This window comes from Lissotriton vulgaris, chromosome 2_1, assembly GCF_964263255.1.
Source record: "Lissotriton vulgaris chromosome 2_1, aLisVul1.2, whole genome shotgun sequence".
Taxonomy (NCBI): domain Eukaryota; kingdom Metazoa; phylum Chordata; class Amphibia; order Caudata; family Salamandridae; genus Lissotriton; species Lissotriton vulgaris.
The window spans coordinates 27,079,915-27,103,226 of NC_141687.1; the positions used below are offsets into that span (position 1 = coordinate 27,079,915).

At 46.7% G+C, this 23,312-nt stretch overlaps 1 protein-coding gene across 1 annotated transcript in view; it reads left to right on the plus strand.

The window, feature by feature from the left end:
* The window catches only part of LOC147729493 (uncharacterized), a 2,015,126-nt gene that overhangs the window by 111,711 nt on the left and 1,880,103 nt on the right, over positions 1-23,312 (plus strand). Inside the window, 1 exon segment of the mRNA XM_086954003.1 lies at positions 16,631-16,836. Within this exon segment, the coding sequence (XP_086810129.1) occupies positions 16,631-16,836 (206 nt within the window).

Genomic DNA, 23,312 nt, shown 5'->3' on the forward strand with positions numbered 1-23,312 from the left:
TAATCCAGCAGCACCCTCACATGCCCTACGTCTTCCTTAATGATAGTAGAGTAAATAAGGATATAATCGATGTAGACGATACAGAACATGTCGAGGTATACTCAAAGCACCTCATCCATAAAATACTGGAAGGCGGCGGGGACATTACATAGCCCAAAGGGCATCACCTGATATTCGAAGAGCCCAAATTTGGTCCAAAACGCTATCTTCCATTCATCCCCCTGCTTCACACGTACTAAGTGGTAGGCCCCTCGAAGATCCAGCTTAGTAAAGATCCGAGCCCCCTTCAGCCTGTCCAGTGAAACCGGATTGAGAGGCAAGGGGTAGCGGTTCTTCACAGTGACCCTGTTGATCGCCCTGTAGTCAATACAGATTCTGAAATCCCCCTCATTCTTCGTGATAAAGAAGAGAGGAGAGGAAGCAGGTGAGGAGGAGGGCCGAACGAAGCCTGACTCAAGATTTTCTTCTAGGTATTCCTTCAGATGCTGCGTTTCCGGTTCCGTTAAGGCGTATATTCGGCTGCATGGAATTGATACTCCCGGAGTCAGGTCTTTCCTACAGTCATATTCCTGATGAGGGGATAGTTGGCTAGCCTGTTGTTTGGTGAACACCATTTGGTACTGGTCATACTCCTGAGACGGGGACACAGCAGAACACGCACTAAAGGTTTCTCGCCGTGCTCAAGGAACATACTTACCAAGTAGGAGACAGGGTCTGGTTGGCTACGGAAAACCTACATTTGAAGGGGGTTAATAAACTGAAATCCAAATATATAGGCCCGTATACCATATTGGCCCTGAGATTGGCCCTGCCTCTGTCTTGGCATATACACCCTGTCTTTCATGTATCCCTGCTCACTCCCTTTCAAGCACAAACCTGATTACCTGTAAGCATGGGCGAATTTTGCGAATCTCGCGTTTGCGAATTTTGCGGATTTGCGACCTCGGATTTTTTTTTGTGTGTTCGCGCGGGTTTCTGCCAGTTCGCGAGGGTTTTTGTACAATTTCACAAACGCAAACTTACCTGTCGGGTCGCAAGTTTTGCAAACTTGTTGTTTCTACGTGTCCAGCCTGTTTGGGACACTCTTCTTCATCACTGCCACCCTCTGTCACCACTGGCACTCTCTGGTTCACCCATGCCACCCTCTGGCTCACCCATGCCACCCTCTGTTTCATCACAGCACCCTCTGGTTGTCCAGTGTACATTATTGTGGCAAAGCAAAGCACACCTTCCCTGCCTCAAGTGACCTGAATTACTTTGGGGCTGATTAATGTGTCACAGAATATTTTTTTAGCTGGCACCTGCTTCCTTAGTGCTTCCTGATTAGTGATCTTTTGCACTTGCTAAGTGCTTTCATTGTTGCAAAATTAGTTACAACACCTGCCCTGCCCCAACTGACAATAATGAATTAGGGGCTGATTAATGTGTCACTGGATTTGAACTTCCAGCCTGGCTCCTGCTTGTCTCTCTTAGCTGTAATTCAGGACCTTTGTGGCATATGTGTAACTATTCTGAGGGTCAGAGCAGGGTCACATAATAGTTTCAAGTAGGCAACTGAACTCTGGAGGGGCCCCTCAGGAAGCACTACAGGAAATGGCTACTAATGATGAGCTTGAACTTTTGAACCTGGTAAGTAGTTTCAGTTTTGCTAAGATCGTATTTCTGCAATTTAGCGCTTATTCGCGGGGCGCGAAGTTGAACTGGGAAGCCGCGAACTCACTCGAACAGTGCGAGCAAGCCATAAAATCCGCTGCTCGCGGATTTGCGGATTTTGCGGGAAATTCGCGAATCTCGCGGGTTGCGAATTTACCGAAAATCCGCAAAATCCGCGAGCGGAACGGATTTTCCGCCCATACTTAATTATCTGACCAACTGCCTCCTATAGACGTTGAAGAAGAGGTTGATTATGAAGTGCAGAGCATTTTAGATTCCAAGCTTGCCAGGGTGCGGGTTTTCTATCTGATAGAATGGAAGGATTACGGTCCAGAATAGATATCTTTGGATCCTTCCCAGAACCTCCATTGTCCATTCTGCTTAAATGTTTTCATGAACGGTTCCCTTCAAAACCCGAGACGGCGGTCTTTGCTGGAGGATACTGTCATGGTGGTTCAGGCAGGAAGTTCACGCATGTAAGGGGTACACATAGCCAATCCCTCTCCCCTTTACTCTACTGTAGAATGACTGAGAGGCGTGTGTGTGTGTGTGTAGACCTATGACTCCCAGCAGCCCCAGGAATGAATTGTTAACAAGAAGAGGCTCCTGTAATCAGCCACTAATTGAGGGCAGGATATAAGCCCCTCCTATACACCGGCCCGGTGCATGACAATCCAATTCCTTGTGTTTGCCTGCTGCACTGGGAGTCCTGCTTCCTGGTGCCCCCAGCTTTCTCTGCTCATTGGATTCCTGGCTGTGCCCGTAACGCTTGCATTGAAGCATATTTCCTGCGCTATGCCTTGTCAGTGCATTCCTGGTGAAGCAGCACCTGCCCCTTCCGCACTGAGTTCATTTCACTGTGTCTTGTTCGATGTGGCTACCTTTTGCTGCGTTTCCTCTGCCCTGGCCTCTGCGGTTGGTCCCGCACCTATCAGCCTTGTCGCGAGCGGAACCTCCCCGGTAACCACAACTGCGGGTTCTCACATATTGGCTGCATATTTTCCCCTGCTGACAGATGGTGACAGGAGTAGTACAGGTACACAGAGGATACACGTTGCTCGTAAACCTTCTGATGTCTGGGATTCCCCCTCATCTCCTGTAACGAAACAGTGAGCCGTACTTGAATATTGGAACACAGATTATTGGTGGAAGCATATTTTCTGTGCTCCTGACTTCTCCTTTCTTTTCTCCCTCACGTTATTTGTGCCTCCTTTCTTTTCTCCCTTACGTTATTTGTGCTTTTATATTCTGAAACTTATTGACAAGAGTTGTGTCTCCCGGAGGAGAGTACAAGTTATTGAACCATGGCCTTCCAGCAGCACCTTACCTTTTGTCTTCGCTGCCTGGCAGGCTGGTGGACAACGTTCCCCTGGTCTCTGCGGGGTGCCAGCTAGACAGTTCAAAGTGTGCTGTGTGAGGTGGTTGTGAGTACCCAGGAACAAAGCAGTGTGCTCTGTGGAGGATAGTTCCTTTGTGTGTATGCCATATTCATGCCTGTCTCCCCTCTTGCACACAGGGCTCTTCCAGTATGGCTGATGGTTCCCTGACACCCTAGAGCATGGGTACTCACAAACTTTCTTGCGGGGGCCAAATTTACAGTGTGGTTTGTGTCCGAGGGCCGCACCGGTGGGGGCAGGGTAAGTGGGGAGGGGTTAGAACAACAACAAAAAACTGTGACCATGAGGTTGAACACAGGTCCCTGCAGCGGACGCCTTCGTCCACTTAGCCACCAGGCCCGGCATACACACACCTCTCTTTCTTTCTTTTTCTCTCTCTCTCTTTCTCTCTCTATCTCTCTCTCTCTCTCTCTCTCACTGTCTCCCTCCCTCTCTCTCTCTCCCTCTGTCTCCTTCCCTCTGACTCCCTCTATCTCCCTCTGTCTCCCTCCTTCCCTCTGTCTCCTTCCCTCTCGCTCCCTCTCTCAGTCTCCCTCTCCATTTCTCTGTCTCCCTCACTCTGTCTCCCTCCTCCCTCTGTCTCCTTCCCTCTCTCTCCCTCTCTCTGTCTCCCTCTCCATTTCTCTCTCTCCCTCACTCTTGTCTCCCTCACTCTGTCTCCCCCTCCCTCCCTCACCCCTCTCTGTCTGTCTCCCTACTCCCTCTGTCTGCTCCCTCTGTCTGTCTCCCTCTCCCTCCCTCCATCTCCCTCTGTCTGACTCCCTCCTCCCTCTGTCTGTCTCCCTCTCCCTCCCTCCCTCCTTCTCCCTCTCTGTCTCCCTCTCCCTCCCTCCATTTCCCTCTGCCTGTCTCCGTTCTCCCTCTCTGTCTTCCTCCCTCCCTCCCTCTGTCTCCCTCCTCCCTCTCCATCTTCCTCCCCCTCCTCCCTCTGTCTGTTTCCCTCCCTCCCTCCTCCCTCTGTCTGTCTCCCTCCTCCCTCTCTGTCTTCCTCCCTCCCTCCCTCCTCCCTCTGTCTGTCTCCCTCCTCCCTCCTCCCTCTGTCTGTCTCCCTCCTCCCTTTCTGTCTTCCTCCCTCCCTCCCTCCCTCCTCCCTCTGTCTATCTCCCTCCTCCCTCTCTGTCTGTCTCCCTCCTCCCTCTGTCTTTCTACCTCCTCCCTCTGTCTGTCTTTCTCCTCCCTCTCTGTCTCCCTCCTTCCTCTGTATGTCTCCCTCCTCCCTTTGTCTGTCACCCTCCTCCCTCTGCCTGTCTCCCTCCTCCCTCACTGTCTTCCTCCCTCCCTCCCTCTGTCTGTCTCCCTCCTTCCTCTGCCTGTCTCCCTCCTCCCTCTGTCAGTCTGTCTCCATTCTCCCTCTCTGTCTCCCTTCTCCCTCTCTGTCTCCCTCCTCCCTCTGTCAGTCTCCCTCCTCCCTCTCTGTCTGTCTCCCTCCTCCCTCTGCCTGTCTCCCTCTGTCTGTCTCCCTCTACCTCCCTCTCCCTCTGTCTGTTCCCTCTCCCTCCCTCTCTCTGTCTGTCTCCCTCCTCCCTCTGTCTGTCTTCCTCTCCCTCCCTCTCCCTCTGTCTTTCTCCCTCTACCTCCCTCCCTCCCCCTCTGTCTGTCTCCTTCTCCATCCCTCCCTCTCCCTCTGTCTGTCTCCCTCTCCCTCCCTGTCTGCCTCCCTCCCTTTCCCTCGCTCCCTCGCTCCCTCTCCCTACCTCCCATTCTCTCCCTCCTCCCTCAATTTCCCTCCCTCCCTCCTCCCTCCATTTCCCCCTCCTTCTGTCTCCCTCTTTCCTCTATCTCCTTCTGTCTCCCTCCATATCCCTCCCTCCCTCTGTCTCCCGCCCTCCCTTTCCCTCCCTCTGTCTCCCTCCCTCCCTCTGTCTGTCTCCCTCCCCCTCCCACCTCTCCCTCTGTCTGTCTCCCTCTCCCTCACACCTCTCCCTCTGTCTCCCTCTCCCTCCCTGTCTCCCTCCCTCCCTTGCCCTGCCTCCCTCTCCCTCACTCCCTTTCACTCCCTCCATTTCCCTCCTTCCCTCTGTCTCTCTCACTCTATTTCCCTCCCTCCCTCTGTCTCCCTCCCTTTTCCTCCCTCCCTGTCTGTCGCCCTCCATTTCCATCCCTCCCTCTCCTTCCCTTCCTTTACCTCCCTCCCTCTCCCTCTGTCTCCCTCCATTTTCCTCCCTCCCATCTCTCCCTCCCTCTGTCTCCCTACTTTTCCCTCCCTCCCTCTCCCTCCCTCCATTTCCCTCCCTCCATCTGTCTCCCTCCCTTTCCCTCCCTCTCCATCTGTCTCCCTCCATTTCCCTCCCTCCATCTCCCTCTTTTTCCCTCCTTCCATCTCCCCCTTTTTCCCTCCTTCCCTCTCCCTCTGTCTCCCTCCCTCCCTGCATTTCCCTCCCTCCCTCTATCTCCCTCCATTTCCCTCCCTCCCTCTGTCTTCCTCTGTCACCCTCTGTCATCTCATCCTGCCTGTATGTGCCCGGGCTGAGATAGCTTCCCGGGCACACACAGCTGCACCAGAGCACTTCACAGGTCTTTAAAAGACCATTTGCATGTTAATGAGGCTTTTCCCCAGTGCGTTCCTTTGCAAATCAGTGATTATAAAGCACTCATTCGGAGGCAACGTAGAAGGGAATTGAAGAATCAGCTTCTAACCATCAGCCCTGCTGGACGGCTCCGAAGGTCAGTGGTGTTTCAATCTGACATTCCTGACAGAGGCCTACTCTCATAGTTTAACATTGGGAATTGCTTATTACACTTTTAAGCTGTAATTCCTGATTGAGAAGGAGTAGTTCTATCATGCTTTATATCATTGGAATGATAGTGGTAAATCCTCTTTACTGGTAAAGTTAGATTTATCATTACTGTTTTAGAAATAAAACTTTTAGAAAGTTGGCATTTCTCTGCTCCTAAAGTTCTGGGTGCCAGCAGTCTGTCTCCAATACACATCTGGGGTGGGTGACAACCTGACATTAGTGCATTCCCTCAAGACAGGCACATACAAAGGAAGGTTAAGTGTGTCTGAGTGCTCATCTGCATCCTGAATGCTCATCCTGGGCAGGATGGGAGGGAGGAGCTGACACACCTGAATAGGCAGGTCCTATCCTCACACAAAAGGTTACTTAAACACCTGTAGTGAGTCTGGAGCCGGGGTTAGGAAGAAAGGACCTCTGTTCACTTCAGAGACCCTTCTGGGTATAAGTGCAAGGTGTCTTTAACCCCCTCCCCCCGCCCCCCCACTAAATCAGACACTTCTGGACCTGTTAAAGAAACCCTGTCAGGAAGAAGGAATACTGTGCTGCTACAAAGACTATCACTCTCCTGGACTACTGCTCTGGAAGAATAGATGTTCTGCTTTGATGTCTACTTCCCTCTAACCCTCCTGAGGAAGAGCTGGATTCTGCTTGAAACCATAGTGATCTCCAAGGGCTTGCTGGCTTACCTTCTGTTTTTGAGACTCAGGGATATCAAAGTCTAACCACCTGCTTCTGTGCCTTGTCCTTTGTAAGTGGACCCAGTTGCTTGCTCCAGTAATCAAATCAAATCAAACAAGCTTTATTCGATTTCAAGTATCAAAATCATAAAAGCGCAGATATAAAAGAAGCACGTTTTACAGTTTAAACAATCGAAAAAAAAGCCAGTTCAAAATACAGTTAGTGTCGGACAGATGACAGTTAAGTATTTAGATTCATTGGATTTGTAATATAAAATAATCCCTTTTGAAGTACGGATGTGGTATTGGGTTCTCCAGGCCTACATATTCCGCAAAACCCGCTGCACCATAAAACAGATGTTGGCACGGAAACTGAAAAATGCAAAAGACAAGTTTATTAAGACCCCATGGGGTGGTAGTACATTCCTACAGCACCCTTCGGTAATGCAAGAAGTATCACACTGAACATCAGTGCGAGACATCTTTTATACAGTTTTACAGTAATAAATAGAGTAGGCGGAACACATTTGCTCAGTTTAGGTACATATATGGTCATTTTTGGAACACAGCCAACTCATGGGAGGAGTTACAACACCACTGGTCAGTTTGGAGGGACATTCCTAAGTGATGACTGTCCACTAGTACAGAGGATTTAACTGCGCATGTGCATGCTTGACCAATACTAAAAATAGCCTGTTGCTGGGCAAATTTCAAGTGGTCAGTGGTACAGAGAAAGGACAAAGGGTATGCTGGCCACGAGGCGACGCATTCATATAAAATGGCCGCCAGTGTGTTCAAAATGGCTCCTTAACACCATAGTCAAGTTAAGGGGAAATACGTGTAGCAAAGCTTAACGCTAACCCGATCACCGTCAAATTACGAAACGGAGTTCCTAAAAACAAGATGAATGTTAAAAACAATCTATAGATTTATAATTGTTACAACCATCACATTGTGTCCTGAAATGTTATCACAAGTTTTAGAAAACTGATAACTGCAGAAATAACATTTTCTTCCTCTAGTTGTTGCAGCTTAGTGAAGGCTAATAAACAGGTTCGAATCCCCCATCCTTTAAGGATGGGTAACAAGAATGCCCTTCGTGGTACCTGGTAAAATTTACAAAAAAGAACACAATGTACATTGGATTGATAGGAAGAATCATCACAGGGACATACAAGGTTATCCATGGACCAATTGTTGCAAAGGGGAAAGGTAATCATGCGGAAAAAGGTGCCTAGCCTAAAGCGAGTCAGCAGCATAATACGGGCATAGGGGCTTGACACAGAGATAAGATACTTTTTTAGGCCCTCATGAGAGGTAATTTGCTGATATCTAAAAACAGTGTGTTTCCCTTTCTCAGAATTCCACCTTGCGCCGACTAAATGGTCAAGGATTATTTTTTTCAGTGAACCTCTCGAAACCGTCTTCAAACTAGTTGGGTTAACAAAAAATTCTGGATGTCCTATCTCATTAAACATAGATCTAACATAGGACAACCATTTAATATTGGCTAGTCCGTCAAGAGAAAGGCAGTCCTTCATTAGATCTCTATTCAAAGATATCTCATCTGTGACCCAGACCTTGTGCCAGAGAAGTATAGGGCAAATCCTTATAGTATCTGAAATATGGGGGAGACCTGCTTCTATGTGTGTCATGTATGTAGAAGAAGTTTTGGAGACACCAAATAGGTGGCAAATAAGCTGTTTTTCACAGCTTTGTATCGCCTGAGCATTTTCTATCCCCCACACTCCTGCACCATAAGTAGCTGTTGATACCCACTTGGTTTTATAAATATAAATTACTTCTTTTACCGGTTTTCCCCCTAGTTTGGACGAACAATTTCTTATTGCTCCTATGGTACACCTAAACGCTAGTTGCCTAGCGTTTACTGCTGTATGTCAACTACCCCTCCTATCAAAAATCACACCTAGGTAGGAGAACCTGTCCGTGGTTGCAATTCTCTTGCCATCAAGATAGATTGGACAGGGCACCTTCTTTGTCCCTTTCCCACAGGACATTGTGTAGGGTTTTGATATATTAACTCTTAAGCCTCTGTCGCTCATGAAACTATTACATTTATCCACAGTCCTCTGTAGTCCTAACCTAGTTCGCGACATTAGTGCCGCATCGTCTGCGTATAATAATATTGGTGTGGGGGTCCCGCCAATTCCTGGGTAATCGTGCTGTGAGTCCCTGAGATAATGTCCTATTGAGTTGATGTATAGGGTAAATACCAGGGGTGCTAAAATGCACCCTTGTCTGACCCCCCTCCTTATAGGGAATTTCTCTGTACACTTCCCCCATCCAGCCAAACCTCACCCTTGCCCCTGTGCCCCTATATAATTCTTTGATAAATAAGATAATTTGGCTATCAACTACCATATCACTCAGTGTTCCCCATAGTAGCTCATGATTTACACAGTCAAAAGCGGAGCTTAAATCGATAAAGGAAATGAAAAGATTTCCGCTCTTTGCCTGAGTGTATTTGGAGATAAGTAGTGCCAGATTTAAGCATTGCTCCACCGTCCCTTTACCTGATCTGAACCTGTATTGCAAATTTGAGATAATTTGATTCTCCTCCCCCTAAGTTTGTATCCTATTTAAAATAATGAGGCCTGCCACCTTCATCAATGCGTCCAACAGGGAAATTGGGCGATAGCAGGTGGGGTCGTTCCTGTCAACTTTTTTAAAAATAGGTACGACAGCAGCGTCAGTCCAGGAAGATATAAAACCATGTAGATTAGCCTTATTTAAAACATTTGCTATCAAAGGTGCCCAGAGATCTAGCTCGGTCTTATAAACATCGATTGGGACACCATCCGGCCCCGGGGCCTTTCCTGATGAGCTGTCTTTTATTGCTTTGATGACCCCCTGACAGCTGAAGGTTATATCTAATGGGAAAGAACAAAACTGATTACTATCAGGGGAGCCGACAGTCCTGTCACTAGGGGTATTCCTACTATCACAAGGAGTAGCACTATCATAAAAATGTTTAAAGTGGGTCACCCAGGTTTCTCCAGATATTGCAATGTTTATCAGGTCCGTCTCTTTATTCTGTAAATAAGACGCGTTTATCACCTTCCAAAAGGCCGTGTTATCTCTTTTGTGGGATGCTTCTTTTAAGGCCGCCCATGCCTCTTTCTTTAAAGTGGCTTTTCTCGCCTTAATTGTGTCTTTGTTTAACTTCCTTGACTGGCGAATGAAAACAGAATTTCTCAGTGTTGCCTGTAAGACCCTTTCGAGAGTTAATAGTGCCTTGGTGCACTTACTGTCAAACCACCTATGAACCGTTGATGTCTCCGCCCGATATTCTCTTGTCAATAAAGTTTTCATAACAGCTTGTATTTTTATGAAGGAGGCCATTACCTTTTCTGGGACCTCGTCATGTGTGAGACAAATGGACATGTCCTCGGAAGATGCCTTAACTAATTTTTTCATGAAACCCAAAGGCTCCACCATGTCCCATTTAATAGTGTAACCATTTTTTGAAGCCAATCTAATCTTTGGTGTATAAAAAGTGTTGACCCCTGCCCTACCTGCATGTCCTTTGATTATTATGGTAAATGATATAGGATAATGGTCACTATGCAGAGACTGACCTGTTTCCCAGGCTGCTACCATCCCTGGTTGAGCAGCGGAGATTAATGTAAAGTCAATTGTGGTGTTGCTCCCTCTTCCATTAAATGTCGGATAAAACGGTATGCTCGGGCTACATACCTCGCTAACAAAGGACAAATCAAAGTGAAAGAGGATGTTGTTAAGAGAGCTTTCCAGGATCGTATGGTTAAAGTGAGTGGGGCAATCCTCCCTATGCTCAGCTAAGCCACACATGTCCGACGAGCAGTAAGGACAGATGGTGTAATTAAAATCCCCCACCCACATCATAACCTTTTCTCCTTCTGTCTGATCATTTAGGGTGATTAGGCTCGACAAGAGCTTATTGATCATAGTCACTATCATATGGGATGGTATGTTATTATAAAGATTCACAACGATCACATTCTTAAGATGACCCCAGCTTAACATCAATATCTGGTAAAATTCAGTGCACAAGAACTTGTGCACTTTGATGTCCGCAGTTGTGGACACATATGTGCACAGGCCCCCTCTATTTCAGCCCTGTGTGCTAGCCACCGCTGGGGTATGAAAGGTTTGAAAACCAATTATATGTCTTTCCTCATAGGACCATGTTTCTTGTAAGCAGAAAATGCTATGGTCGGTGACCACATCTAACCAGTGTTTTTGGGACACTTTGCTTGCCAACCCAGCACCATTCCAAGAGAGAAGAGTACCTATACAATACGTCTGTTTTATGCGTTTAACCTTTATGGGCTGGTCCTCTCGAACCCCCAAGATTGAAGGAGGAGGGGCCATAGGGACCTGTGGTTCCAAAGCAGTATCTGAGATTGTTAGTATGTCAACCACTGGAGTCACCCTGTGTATCTGTTTGTCCGAGGTAACCTCTCTCGCGGACACGGCATTTAAGTCCACTAAGACCCCCCCGTCCCCAACATCCCTGACCCCCTCAACTGATTTGAGCATTTCAACGGCCAAGTAATCGGCTTGTATGATTTCTCCGCCTCGATGATTCTTGAATGTCAATCTAAATCATCCAGACCGGAGAAGACATTATACCTATTAGCCAGAGGAATTGGCCAATATGGGGTGTATGTGGTATGCAATGTCTCATCATCCCAAAGTGTGGCGGGCCCTTCTCCGTGCCCAAGGACAGAATAAGCGGGTCTATGAAAAATTGTATTTTTTAAGTAAGGGATATGGGTTGACTGTTTTGTTTTGGTGGGAAAAACGCGGGGGCCACAGGGGGGCAACAGCGGCTCAGGATAAAAATAAGTCAGCGCTCAGGAGGATATACCTCTACTTCTACGCTCCTGATACCAATCTGCAATGTGCATTACCACCCTCCGATCTCTAAAATTAATTATGATTACATCCCCGTTGATATCTTTGGGTCTCGGTCCCACCCACGCAAGTCGTCGAACATGCGCTATTTCCCCATCAATGTTGGGGGGGAGTGGCCTATTTTGCCTAAGCCAAAAGATTACTTTGTTTTTTAACTCTGTATAGCCTTCCCATTTCCCTCCTGCGAGTTCTGGGACCCCCGTAAGCACTATGACGTATGGAGTAGCCTCTGGTGGCAGGTCAATATGCATTCCTGTTCTTTTTATTGCAATGTCTGGAGAATAGGCCTTGTCAGGTTTTGTAACCTTAGTGGTAGGAGTATGTGTTTTAGCTGTGCAACTGGCCGACCCGCTAACCTTCTTCTCCTTGGCCCTTACGACTGTGTTCTCAAGCGTCTAACCAGGGTTTTTGGGGCAAGGTAAGGTATCCCCCTGCTTCTTTGCATTTGGAACTATTTTCTCGATCTCCTTGTTAGGATTTTGCATACAGGATCGAGTGTCCCCCGCAGTGGGGTTACTAATAAATGTCTGCCCACCCCCTGTGATGATCTGTTTATTGGCCGCTAGGCTTTTTAAAAGTTTGGTGTTCAATGTCGTTTCTTCCACTAGGAAAGTCACTTTATCCCCCAACCTTTTAACCCTCTCTAGTAACGGGAGTAGTAGGGATCTAACTAGAAGTTCTACATTCCCAATCGTGCACTGTTGTAGAGCCATTTCTGCATTTTGAATTTTGGGCCTGTTCTTAATAGCTCGGATAAGAGTGAAGCTTCCTGGTGTTCAGGCGAAGTTGGGTCAGTGGGGGGACTTAATCCAGTTCTGGGCGCTTTAGTTTTCCTACCCCGATGAGAGTTACCCCCTCTCTTCCTTTTCTGGGGTACATCTTTCCCTGTTGCTTTTTGTGGGTCTTTACTCGGTATGCTCACAGGGGTTGGATTAGGCAGCTTCAACAGAGAGGGCTCCTCTAAGGAGAAATCAATGAAAGTATCCAAGTCCACCACAGCGAGGTCTGGGCTCTTAGTTAACACTAGGGCTGGTGGTTGAGAATTGTCCTGGAGTAAAAGGGGGATGCTGATGTCACTTATGGAAGCATTCCCTATGCGCTGTGTACTATGTGACTGGGGAGAGGCTGTCAGTGATATAGGACCCAGAGAAGAGCGCTTATTTTGTTGTTGAAACTCTAGTGACAAGCGACTCTCAGCTATTGAAATTTCATGCTCTAAGTTAGAGACTGCCTTTGAAATACATAAAGAAAGCATCCGAGGTCCCTCTCACAACTCCCCCCTACCTGTGTTTTCCTCCCTTCACCAGGTTTAGAGGTCATTTTATGATGTTTAATCGAGTGTGGCACAGTTGGTACCCTATTCGGTGAAAGACATTAATTCTACCCTTATTGTCACACTATCACCCCTCATTAAGAAAACGATCTTCCAGATCTAAAGTTACAGCCACTAAGCCTCTTACTGTCTTAGTTGGCCTTGCTTGAAGATACACTGGGGATGGCCCAGCCCAGCCTAGTCCACTCTTGGACGGGCGTAGACGGGCCCGCCCTTGGCATGGGCTTCGCCCGGCGCTGCCAGTGCTCTGCCCGCGCGCGTCCCGCAAAACGCGGGAAAGGGCATGGATAAGTAGAGGGAGGGGGACGGTGATAGGCGGGAAGAGGACCAGCTGCACCCAATGTCGCGCACTGCCTGCTGGTCCTCGCAGTCCCGCAGCCTCCCGGTGATAAAGACTGTTATGTCCCTGGTCCATGAATCAGGCAGTGGGGGGACGTAGTCACTGTCTCCTTAAGCCCAGGACAGCAGGTTGATAAAAAAGCAGCCAAACGTTGCTCCCGGTACACCAATGTTCGCACAGTCAAAGGGTCTTAGCAATTCCCAAGAACGGCTACCAGCGGCTCCCGCGGAGCGGGGGCCGTGAGCCGTATTAGTACTGCAGGGGGACGGTGATAGGCGGGAAGAGGACCAGCTGCGCCCAATGTCACGCACTGCCTGCTTGTCCTCGCAGTCCCGCAGCCTCCCGGTGATAAAGACTGTTATGTCCCTGGTCCGTGAATCAGGCAGTGGGGGGACGTAGTCACTGTCTCCTTAAGCCCAGGACAGCAGGTTGATAAAAAAGCAGCCAAACGATGCTCCCGGTACACCAATGTTCGCACAGTCAAAGGGTCTTAGCAATTCCCAAGAACGGCTACCAGCGGCTCCCGCGGAGCGGGGGCCGTGAGCCGTATTAGTACTGCAGGGAGACGGTGATAGGCGGGAAGAGGACCAGCTGCGCCCAATGTCGTGCACTGCCTGCTGGTCCTCGCAGTCCCGCAGCCTCCCGGTGATAAAGACTGTTATGTCCCTGGTCCGTGAATCAGGCAGTGGGGGGACGTAGTCACTCTCTCCTTAAGCCCAGGACAGCAGGTTGTTAAAAAGGCAGCCAAACGATGCTCCCAGCACACCAATGTTCGCACAGTCAAAGTGTCTCAGCAATTCCCAAGAACGGCTACGAGCGTCTCCCACGGAGCTGGGGCCGCGAGCCGTATTAGTACTGCAGGGGGACGGTGATAGGCGGGAAGAGGACCTGCTGCTCCCAATGTCGCGCACTGCCTGCTGGTCCTGGCAGTCCGGCAGCCTCCCGGTGATAAAGACTGTTATGCCCCTGGTCCGTGAATCAGGCAGTGGGGGGACGTAGTCACTCTCTCTTTAAGCCCAGGACAGCAGGTTGATAAAAAAGCAGCCAAACGATGCTCCCGGCACAACAATGTTCGTACAGTCAAAGGGTCTTAGCATTCCCAAGAACGGCTACCAGCGGCTCCCACGGAGCGGGGGCCACAAGCCGTATTAGTACTGCAGGGGGACGGTGATAGGTGGGAAGAGGACCAGCTGCGCCTAATGTTGCGCACTGCTTGCGGGTCCTCGCAGTCCCGCAGCCTCCCGGTGATAAAGACTGTTATGTCCCTGGTCCGTGAATCAGGCAGTGGGGGGACGTAGTCACTCTCTCCTTAAGCCCAGGACAGCAGGTTGTTAAAAAAGCAGCCAAACGATGCTCCCGGCACACCAATGTTTGCACAGTCAAAGTGTCTCAGCAATTCCCAAGAATGGCTACGAGCGTCTCCCGCGGAGCGAGGGCCGCGAGCCCTATTAGTACTGCAGGGGGACGGTGATAGGCGGGAAGAGGACCAGCTGCGCCCAATGTCGCGCACTACCTGCTGGTCCTTGCAGTCCCGCAGCCTCCCGGTGATAAAGACTGTTATGTCCCTGGTCCGTGAATCAGGCAGTGGGGGGATGTAGTCACTCTCTCCTTAAGCCCAGGACAGCAGGTTGTTAAAAAAGCAGCCAAACGATGCTCCCAGAACACCAATGTTTGCACAGTCAAAGTGTGTCAGCAATTCCCAAGAAGGGCTACGAGCGTCTCCCGCGAAGCTGGGGCCGCGAGCCGTATTAGTACTGCAGGGGGACGGTGATAGGCGGGAAGAGGACCTGCTGCGCCCAATGTCGCGCACTGCCTGCTGGTCCTTGTAGTCCCGCAGCCTCCCGGTGATAAAGACTGTTATGTCCCTGGTCCGTGAATCAGGCAGTGGGGGGACGTAGTCACTCTCTCCTTAAGCCCAGGACAGCAGGTTGATAAAAAAGCAGCCAAACGATGCTCCCGGCACACCAATGTTCGCACAGTCAAAGGGTCTTAGCAATTCCCAAGAACGGCTACCAGCGGCTCCCGCGGAGCAGGGGCCACGAGCCGTATTAGTACTGCAGGGGGACAGTGATAGGTGGGAAGAGGACCAGCTGCGCCCAATGTCGCGCACTGCTTGCAGGTCCTCGCAGTCCCGCAGCCTCCCAGTGATAAAGACTGTTATGTCCCTGGTCCGTGAATCAGGCAGTGGGGGGACGTAGTCACTCTCTCCTTAAGCCCAGGACAGCACATCGCATTCGGAACCAGTGCATAGCCTTAAAGAACCAACGCATCGAAACCAGCACATCACCACTGCTGCAGCGTTGAAAGATCGCATCTGCATTGAAAAACCTGGAGCATTGTGTACGAAATCAATGCCTCTAAGGTTGGCGAATCGTCTTTGGAACAGGCGCATTGCCACCACTTCATGAAGAAAATTGACGCATCACCTTAACTGTGGGATTGAAACCGATGCATCACTTGGCTGCACCCCACGTCTTGCTGTTGCGACCAAGATCAAGGTACTTTATTTGTCAGGCCTTGTGAGGCTCCAGTATCCAACCCCCGTTTCATCTCGCTCAGCCTGAACTCTTGGCTTTGGCCCGGTCCAGCACGACCAGATAACCCCCATATGTGCTTATTGTTTCTAAGTGCTATTTTTACATTTAATCTTTAATAATTCATATCTTGACTTCTCCTAATTGGATTTTTGTCGTTTTGGTCTGGTTTTATTTATAAATTCTTAATCAATTTTTCTAAACTAGCGTGGAGCATTTTTGTGGTGTTTTCACTGTGCTACTGTTTGAAGTGTTGGATAAATACTTTACAAATTGCCTCTTAAGTAAGCCTGCCTGTCTTGTTTCAAGCTACCAGAGAGTGAGCACAGGGTATTTTATGATGTTTATCTTACTTACCCTGACTAGGATTGTGGTTCCTGCTTAGACCGGGTGCATATACCTGCCAACCAGAAATCCAGTTTCTTACACCCATCCTTCTGGGATCCCAGTCCTATTCCATTGCAGCGCTGTCATTGATAATCAGGCTCACCCAAGTCAGACATGTTCATCACAAACTCCTCTTTCTTATTATCCTTTCATCATTCCTTTCCGTTCATTCTGTACTCGTACTAGTCATCTTTTGCACTCTTAAGCATTTGATCATCTCATTGTCGTGCTATTATTTGCTACGTGTCTCTTGCATCACTATCTTTTCTGGTTTCATCACTTGTTGATTTATGTAGTTTTATATAATGATGCATTGCTAACTGATTTTGTTCCTTATGATTCCCCTCAGCAGTTATCTTCACCAGCTCTCCATCTGGGCTCCTTACACCTCCGTTTCTCCTCTACCCTCACCATCCTCTCTACTGCAGCAATCCTGACTTTGCTCGCTATCATTTGCTTCACCCTTCCCTGATCATTTTGTCATCTCCACCTGTTACTCCTCTCCATTTCTCCCAATCCAGCCTCTTGACCCACACCGTCCATCTCTGCTATCCTCTATCTGCACAGCCTGACTTTCCCTTGCCTTGTATCATCTCCTCCAACCCTTTCTTCCATAGCCCTTCTTAAGTGCCCTTTTTTATCTTTGTCTAGGAATCTCTGCTGGACGCATCTCTAAGGTGGTGGTTGGAAATCAGCAACAAGAATTTTTTGTGGTAATTGGCCGGGCAGTGGATGAGGTCCGGCTGGCTGAAGGTCTGGCTGAAGCCAGCACTATAATACTCTCCCCAAATGCTTGGGAACTGTGTGATCGGACCACCATTGTGAGTGAGAAGATTGAAAATGAAAGAGCAGTGAAGGTATGTGAGTCATTATGAATATTGTGTAATGATGGTACAGTAAATGGGTGTGTTATTTATTGTAACTTATTGTGTTTTTTTCAGAGCTTTTTACATTTACTCCTTGCAGCATCGTGTCCTATAGGCAGCTGGAGGGTCAGTACAATTTAGTCTGGGTAGTCTCTCTCATGTACCACACCCATGGCCAATCTCATGACCATATGTAACTTAGTTAGAATGATCTAGCTAAGCTACAGACTGCAGGGGCTCTTAGTTGAGTTTAGGGTTAGGAAAGCGAGGCCATGAGGTAGACTTAGGGCTCTAAGTTCCTTCTAATGATGACGGATAGAAAATGTATTGGTCTATAATAAAGAACCACCACTGTATATTAAGCACTGTTCATGGTGAGAGATTTAGGGCCCTGGAAGTGAGTACTGAGGATAGTAGGGATGGAACTGTGGGTTATATTCTATATTATACTGACACAGACAGAGAAGATATGGGGCTGAGGACCTAGCCACTTAACAAAGTGAATTAAACTAAAATGGGGGACAGGATATCTGTCAAGTTTATGACAGAGTATTCCCTCCTCCAAGATCTAAATCAGCCCTATGGTTTCCAGCTATAGGTATTACCAGGGATTGCCATGATTGCTCCTGGTCAAACAAAAAGGGCAGTCCTAGTTTTCATGCAATGCTTAAGTACATAAAATACTTGTTTCTTTTTTTTCCATGATGAGGTGATATCACTTTGTGGAGAAAGTTGTACCTCTACTCTCCCATTAAATATGGGATTACTCAAACCACATTACCACTTTGAAAAGGCACTTTGGTCATCATTTAACATACATACATTTGTTTTTACTTCCATCATTGGTAAGTACCTGCAAACGGTACGTTCTAAAAGGCAGTATTTTTGCAGTTAACCATAACTTCTAAATCAGAAACATATACATCTTGGAATAAACACTTCTTTAGCAGAAAACACAGAACATTGTAAACTGATCGATAATGATTTGTGTCTTTTTCGGACTATGCACATTTATAAAATGAGGAATGCGGATAGTTCCAATTCTTGAGTAAACAAACATAGAAGCAAGAATAAAGCCCCAGTTGGTTGTATCAGAAAAGGCTTATGGTTTGCCCAAATTCACCCAGCATTCACCCAGTTTCCATAATTGTATAATCTTTACAGTCAAACCCTAGTAGAAAGTTGTGAATTATTTTACGACTTGAGGTAGTGGTCCCCTTGAGATCGAAATGTATAAATTCTTAATTATAAGTCAGTTAACAAATATGAAGCATCCATAAATAGACTTGAATTAACTATGTTACTTAAAATTTTCAAATGAATAAACCAAATTCCAGTTGTGTCCTATACCACTAAGCCTATAGATAAGGTTGTAATTTGCTATTGCTGGACCACTGTGAAATTAATCGGATGTATATATGTTGCTCGGTATTAACATGCCTATCTGTGTATAATGACAGCGAGAGAGGCTAATCATGGTAAGCACAAGCATGCAACTTTGATTCATTGTATACAAGTTTGGTAATGCCCCACATGTTGATGAACGCATGAGTATTCCAAGGCAACAGACATAGCAGTGAGGGATCAACGTTAACCAACAAAAACAAATGTGTATGCTTAGCTCAAAAACACCTGTTCCAATACCATCAGAAATGTATTTTCATCCTGGTGTACCTGTGTAAAAATAGATTAAAAACATACATAAATCATGAAATTGGAACTCACAAGGCCATGTAGAAGAGCTAGAGATGGAAAAGAATAAATGTGTGGTAAATTAGCCTAGTTGTACAGACATCTCTTCATCTGAATTAGGACCACTCAGTATTGAAAGTGTAAGGGTCAATTTTGTATTCCAGTCTGCACAATTCTTGGATTCTGTTCCCACCTCTCATGTTAGGAATTATTCTGGCAAATAGGAAAAACTAACAGGTTGTGATTTCACTACATTTGATACTGGACATCAAAGAAATGGCGAATCACTGAGTATTGTTTGCCTATACGTTTGATTGCTCTAGTGTGTTTGAGTGCCTACTTTTTTACATCGCTCAATAGTGATACTTGTGTGTGTGCGTGTGTGTGGGTGTGTGTGTATACACACACACACATATATATATATATATATATATATATATATATATATGACAACAGGATTCTCGTGGAGAAGAAGGTGAGCCGCACGCATTTAAGTGATATTGTAATTGTAATTTATATTTATATTTATATAGCGCATTATCACCAACGGTCTCTAAGTGCTTGCTTTGGGAAACCGTCATGGTTTTTCCCTGTGAGATAACCCGTACTGGGCACCCCCAAGGTGAAAGCCAGGCATCCCGCCACGGGGGGCCATAGTGGAGATTAAGCAAGCTATTGCCCGGAGTTGCAGAGTGTGAGCCCGTGATTCAAGCAGGCACCTATCGAGTCCGTGGACATTTTGGGCTCAAGACCCTGCCGCGTCGGGAATTGAACCCTGGTCCCGGGTCTGACCCCTGCTTCACGGTCTGCCTCTCTAACCATTGAGCCACACTTCTCCACTGAAACTATTTATTTCATTTCGGAGCACTCGCGCCGGCATTTTTGTTCCTGATGCATTTTGGTCAATACTATGACCTTTTTCAAAGGAAGCCTCAAAGCATCTGGGGGCTGAAGGGTAAACTATCCCACTTGCTGGTTTTTAAGGTTGTTGCTCCCTGGTAGGCGCCTTGGTGGATTGGAGTTAGGCATGCTGGTATGTGTAGTTTGCCCGTGATCCCAACAGTTCTTTTCCTTCGGTGGGCGATGCTTTCTAGTTTCTGCTCATTAGTGCTGTCACTTATCCCCCACGCAGACTGTCTTTGAAGTTTGCTGGGGGCCATTACCATGGTCCTGTCCCTGGCGGCTGCCACTGCCCTGATTGCTTGCGCGGAACATCAGATGGTCAGATTGCGGGCAGTTGCTGGTGCTCTTTGTGATGGGGGTGCGTTCCTTTAGGCAGGACCACGCTGAAAATATGACAATAGGGTTCTCGTGGAGAAGAAGGTGAGGCGCACGCATTTAAGTGAGATGAAACCATTTATTTTATTTCGGAGCACTTGCGCTGGCATTTTTGTTCCTGATGCATTTCGGTCATTACTATTCAATTCAAAGCATCTGGGGGCTGAAGGGTAAACTATCCCACTTTATATATATATATATATATATATATATATATATATATATATATATATATATATATATATATATATATATATATATATATAATAGTAAACTGCTGTAAACACAGTAATCCAAGTTGCATGTCAGTTGTTTTCCAGTTTAGTATTCCCTGTTGCTATTAGGGACGATACATTTGTTAGGGTATCTCCAGACATGGGCCCTGAACTCACTGTGCCACTGGTAGCAAACTGCACCCGACTGATGAGCCTCAGTCTGAGCTGAACAAGACTTGGGTTACTTGTGCTGTAATCCAGGGAAGACCTGGCCAGATGGTTTGGACTGGATTGTTCCTGTTGGAGCAAGATCAAGACTGATCTGCATATGGCTGGGTCCAAACTGCAGTGGCATGTTGGGCAGAAGGACAATCGGTTGGAATGCTATCCTGAGCAATTGCCAGTGGTTAGACTTATTGAGAGAATTCTTCCCATAACCTTTTGTGGATTTGATGTTTCACAGAAATAGACTTATTTGCCAGTGGACACAACAAAAAATTCCCAAATATGGTAGGACCTTCAATCGATCATCAATGCTCTTTTCATGATTTGGTTATACAGATTTTTATATGTTTTTCTACCAATACCACTAATATTATCAGTCTACATGAAGTTCAAAAGGTACTCTGCAACCATGTTTCCAATAGCTCTAAGGTCGCCGAGACACTGGTGGTTTCCGGAGCTACTTCATCTATTCCTCAAACCCCACAGGAGACTGCCATGCAGCCATGATCTACTATCCAGAATGAGTAGGAAGATCCTTCATCCCAACGCACAATTCTTGAATTTAGCAGCAGGCTTCGGAGGTCATACAGTTTGATATTTAAATTTACTACTAGACTGTATGAAAAACCTTAATGAAGCAAAGAGGCTATCTATCAGGAGCTCCTATGCTTTCAAGTTGAAAAGATTTGTGATTTAGGGCCCGATGTAGGTAATTCTAATTTACCACTTCTTAAATACCGAATCATACTGAATCGGTATTTAAGAAGTGGTAAGTTAGAGGGGGGAAATGTAGGTAATTCAGAATCGGTAAATACCGAATCGGTAAGATTCGGTATTTGCCGATTCTGTAAATACCGAATCGGTATCCCCATTGATTCCTATGGGCCTTGAAGCCCATAGGAATCAATGTGGAATACCGAATCGGTATTTTCCGATTCGGTAAATTCCGATTGTTGCAAGGGTGCAGGGGGTGTCACTTTGACACCCTCTGGCACCCCACGGACTTGGGTGGTAAAATACCGATTCGGTATTGCCTGTGGGACTCAGAAGCGTCCCACCTACATCTCAAAGTTACCGATTCGGTAAATTTACCGAATCGGTAAAATAGGCACCTACATCAGGAATGACCATTTACCGGTCGGTAACGATTCGGCAGTTACCGGTCGGTAAATGGCCACCTACATCTGGCCCTTGGTGTCTTAAAAATCAGGATCCACTCTCATGACAAAAGAATGTTATCCTTCCTTGCATGTTACATTTAGTACAATCTAAGCTTCAAATCTGTTTGGTTAATCTTCACTGCCATAACAATGTAACATTAAGGGACAAATCAAAGGTCATTCTTCATAATCCCAGTGATAAAATACTTTTTTTTAAGGACTAAAAAAGAACTACCATCCAGTCAAACGTCCTGCTCCTTCAAGGGAATTAATTTCTGGTTCTTTCAATTCACTTCAAAAAGCTTTATTTCGACAATAGTAGATTGATCTTACGAATCAATATGAACAAGTGATAAAAGCAAAAAAATGAATAATTTCATTTTAGAGGATTATGAAAATAACAATTTCATCAATAACATCACCACGGAATTCACACGTCATACAATATACAGTACGAGCATATTGTATAATGTAATAAGATACCACAAATCAGGGGGGCACAAACCTCAAGACACAGGGTTAACTAATTAGAAGGCAGCATATGAAATATATCAAGTCAGATTCAGATTAAACTCTTTATTGTCCGATTAATTAAAATCATTACAATAAAACTGCACAAGTCATAAAACAGAACAATTTCTTATGTTCCTTAAAGATAATGAGGACGTTTTAACATACCTTTATAATCGTCTGAGATACATAAAATGTCTTAAAAAAACATTTCATTCAGAAACTAATATAAACATTACATTTCATTATTAATAACCATACTGAAAAGAAGATGGCCCATACGTCAGGTAAGTTGGAGGGCGTTTATTAACAACCAGCCACAGCGACTCCCCAGCAACAACTACCGAGACCAGAACCTTCATGTGTGTTCCACTCAGGGAACATTCCACAGCTGCGCGGATTGACACACCCCGAAAAACAAAGCACAGCACGACAAAAGTACCTCACGCAGCTCGAACGTAGCTCCAATACAGCAGCGGTAACCAGGATAACCAGCGGCCAGGAATAGCAACCTAGGAAAACTGCGACACCAGGGCTGTGAAGAAGACGCGCTGTTTCCTGCTCCGTCAATGAGGAGGCTGGAGGCCGGAACGATCGTCGCCAATGAAAAGAAGATGGCCCAAACGTCAGGTAAGTTGGAGGGCGTTTATTAACAACCAGCCACAGCGACTCCCTGGCAGCAACTGCCGGGACCAGAACCTCCATGTGTGTTCCACGCACGGAACATTCCAATGGAGAATGCAGAGCGCGCTCCACAAATCCCAACACTCCTCCCCTTCTTCACCAAGGAAAATAAAAGTAAGAATGGAAGCAAGCAACAAGGAGAAAAATAAACAGAACCAAAGGAGAAAAAAAACAACAAGAAAAATAACAAATAATAACAGCATATGCACAACAAAAGGACAGCAAAACACAACATTACCCCATCATATAATCCTGAAGTCTGGCAGGAACAGATCGGGCTCTGGAGGAGGATTTCCTCAGTGGGTTTGAGGTAGAAACAGAGAACGCCCAACAACCCTAGCACCAACACTAGGAGAAGCAGGAGAAGCATTATCTCCAAACCGCTTGTTGACACACTCGTACATGGAACCAGGCACAATAGATATTGTATTCTTATTCCAAACCTTACCATCATCCAACACCACAACTCTATCCTTCACCTCAGACACCCTCTTGGGAGAAGAGAACTGCGACTCACCTTTGCGGAGAAAACCAGGTTTCTTTATCCTTACCCAGTCGCCAGCCTTCATCTTGGAAGGAGACAAAACAACCGATCTAGTGTCATACTTTTTCTGGACCGAAGCTCTGACATCAGCTACAGCAGCTAAACACGCAGCATCTACAACTTTCCTAGACATCCACTCTTTGTTTAATTTGGAACCAG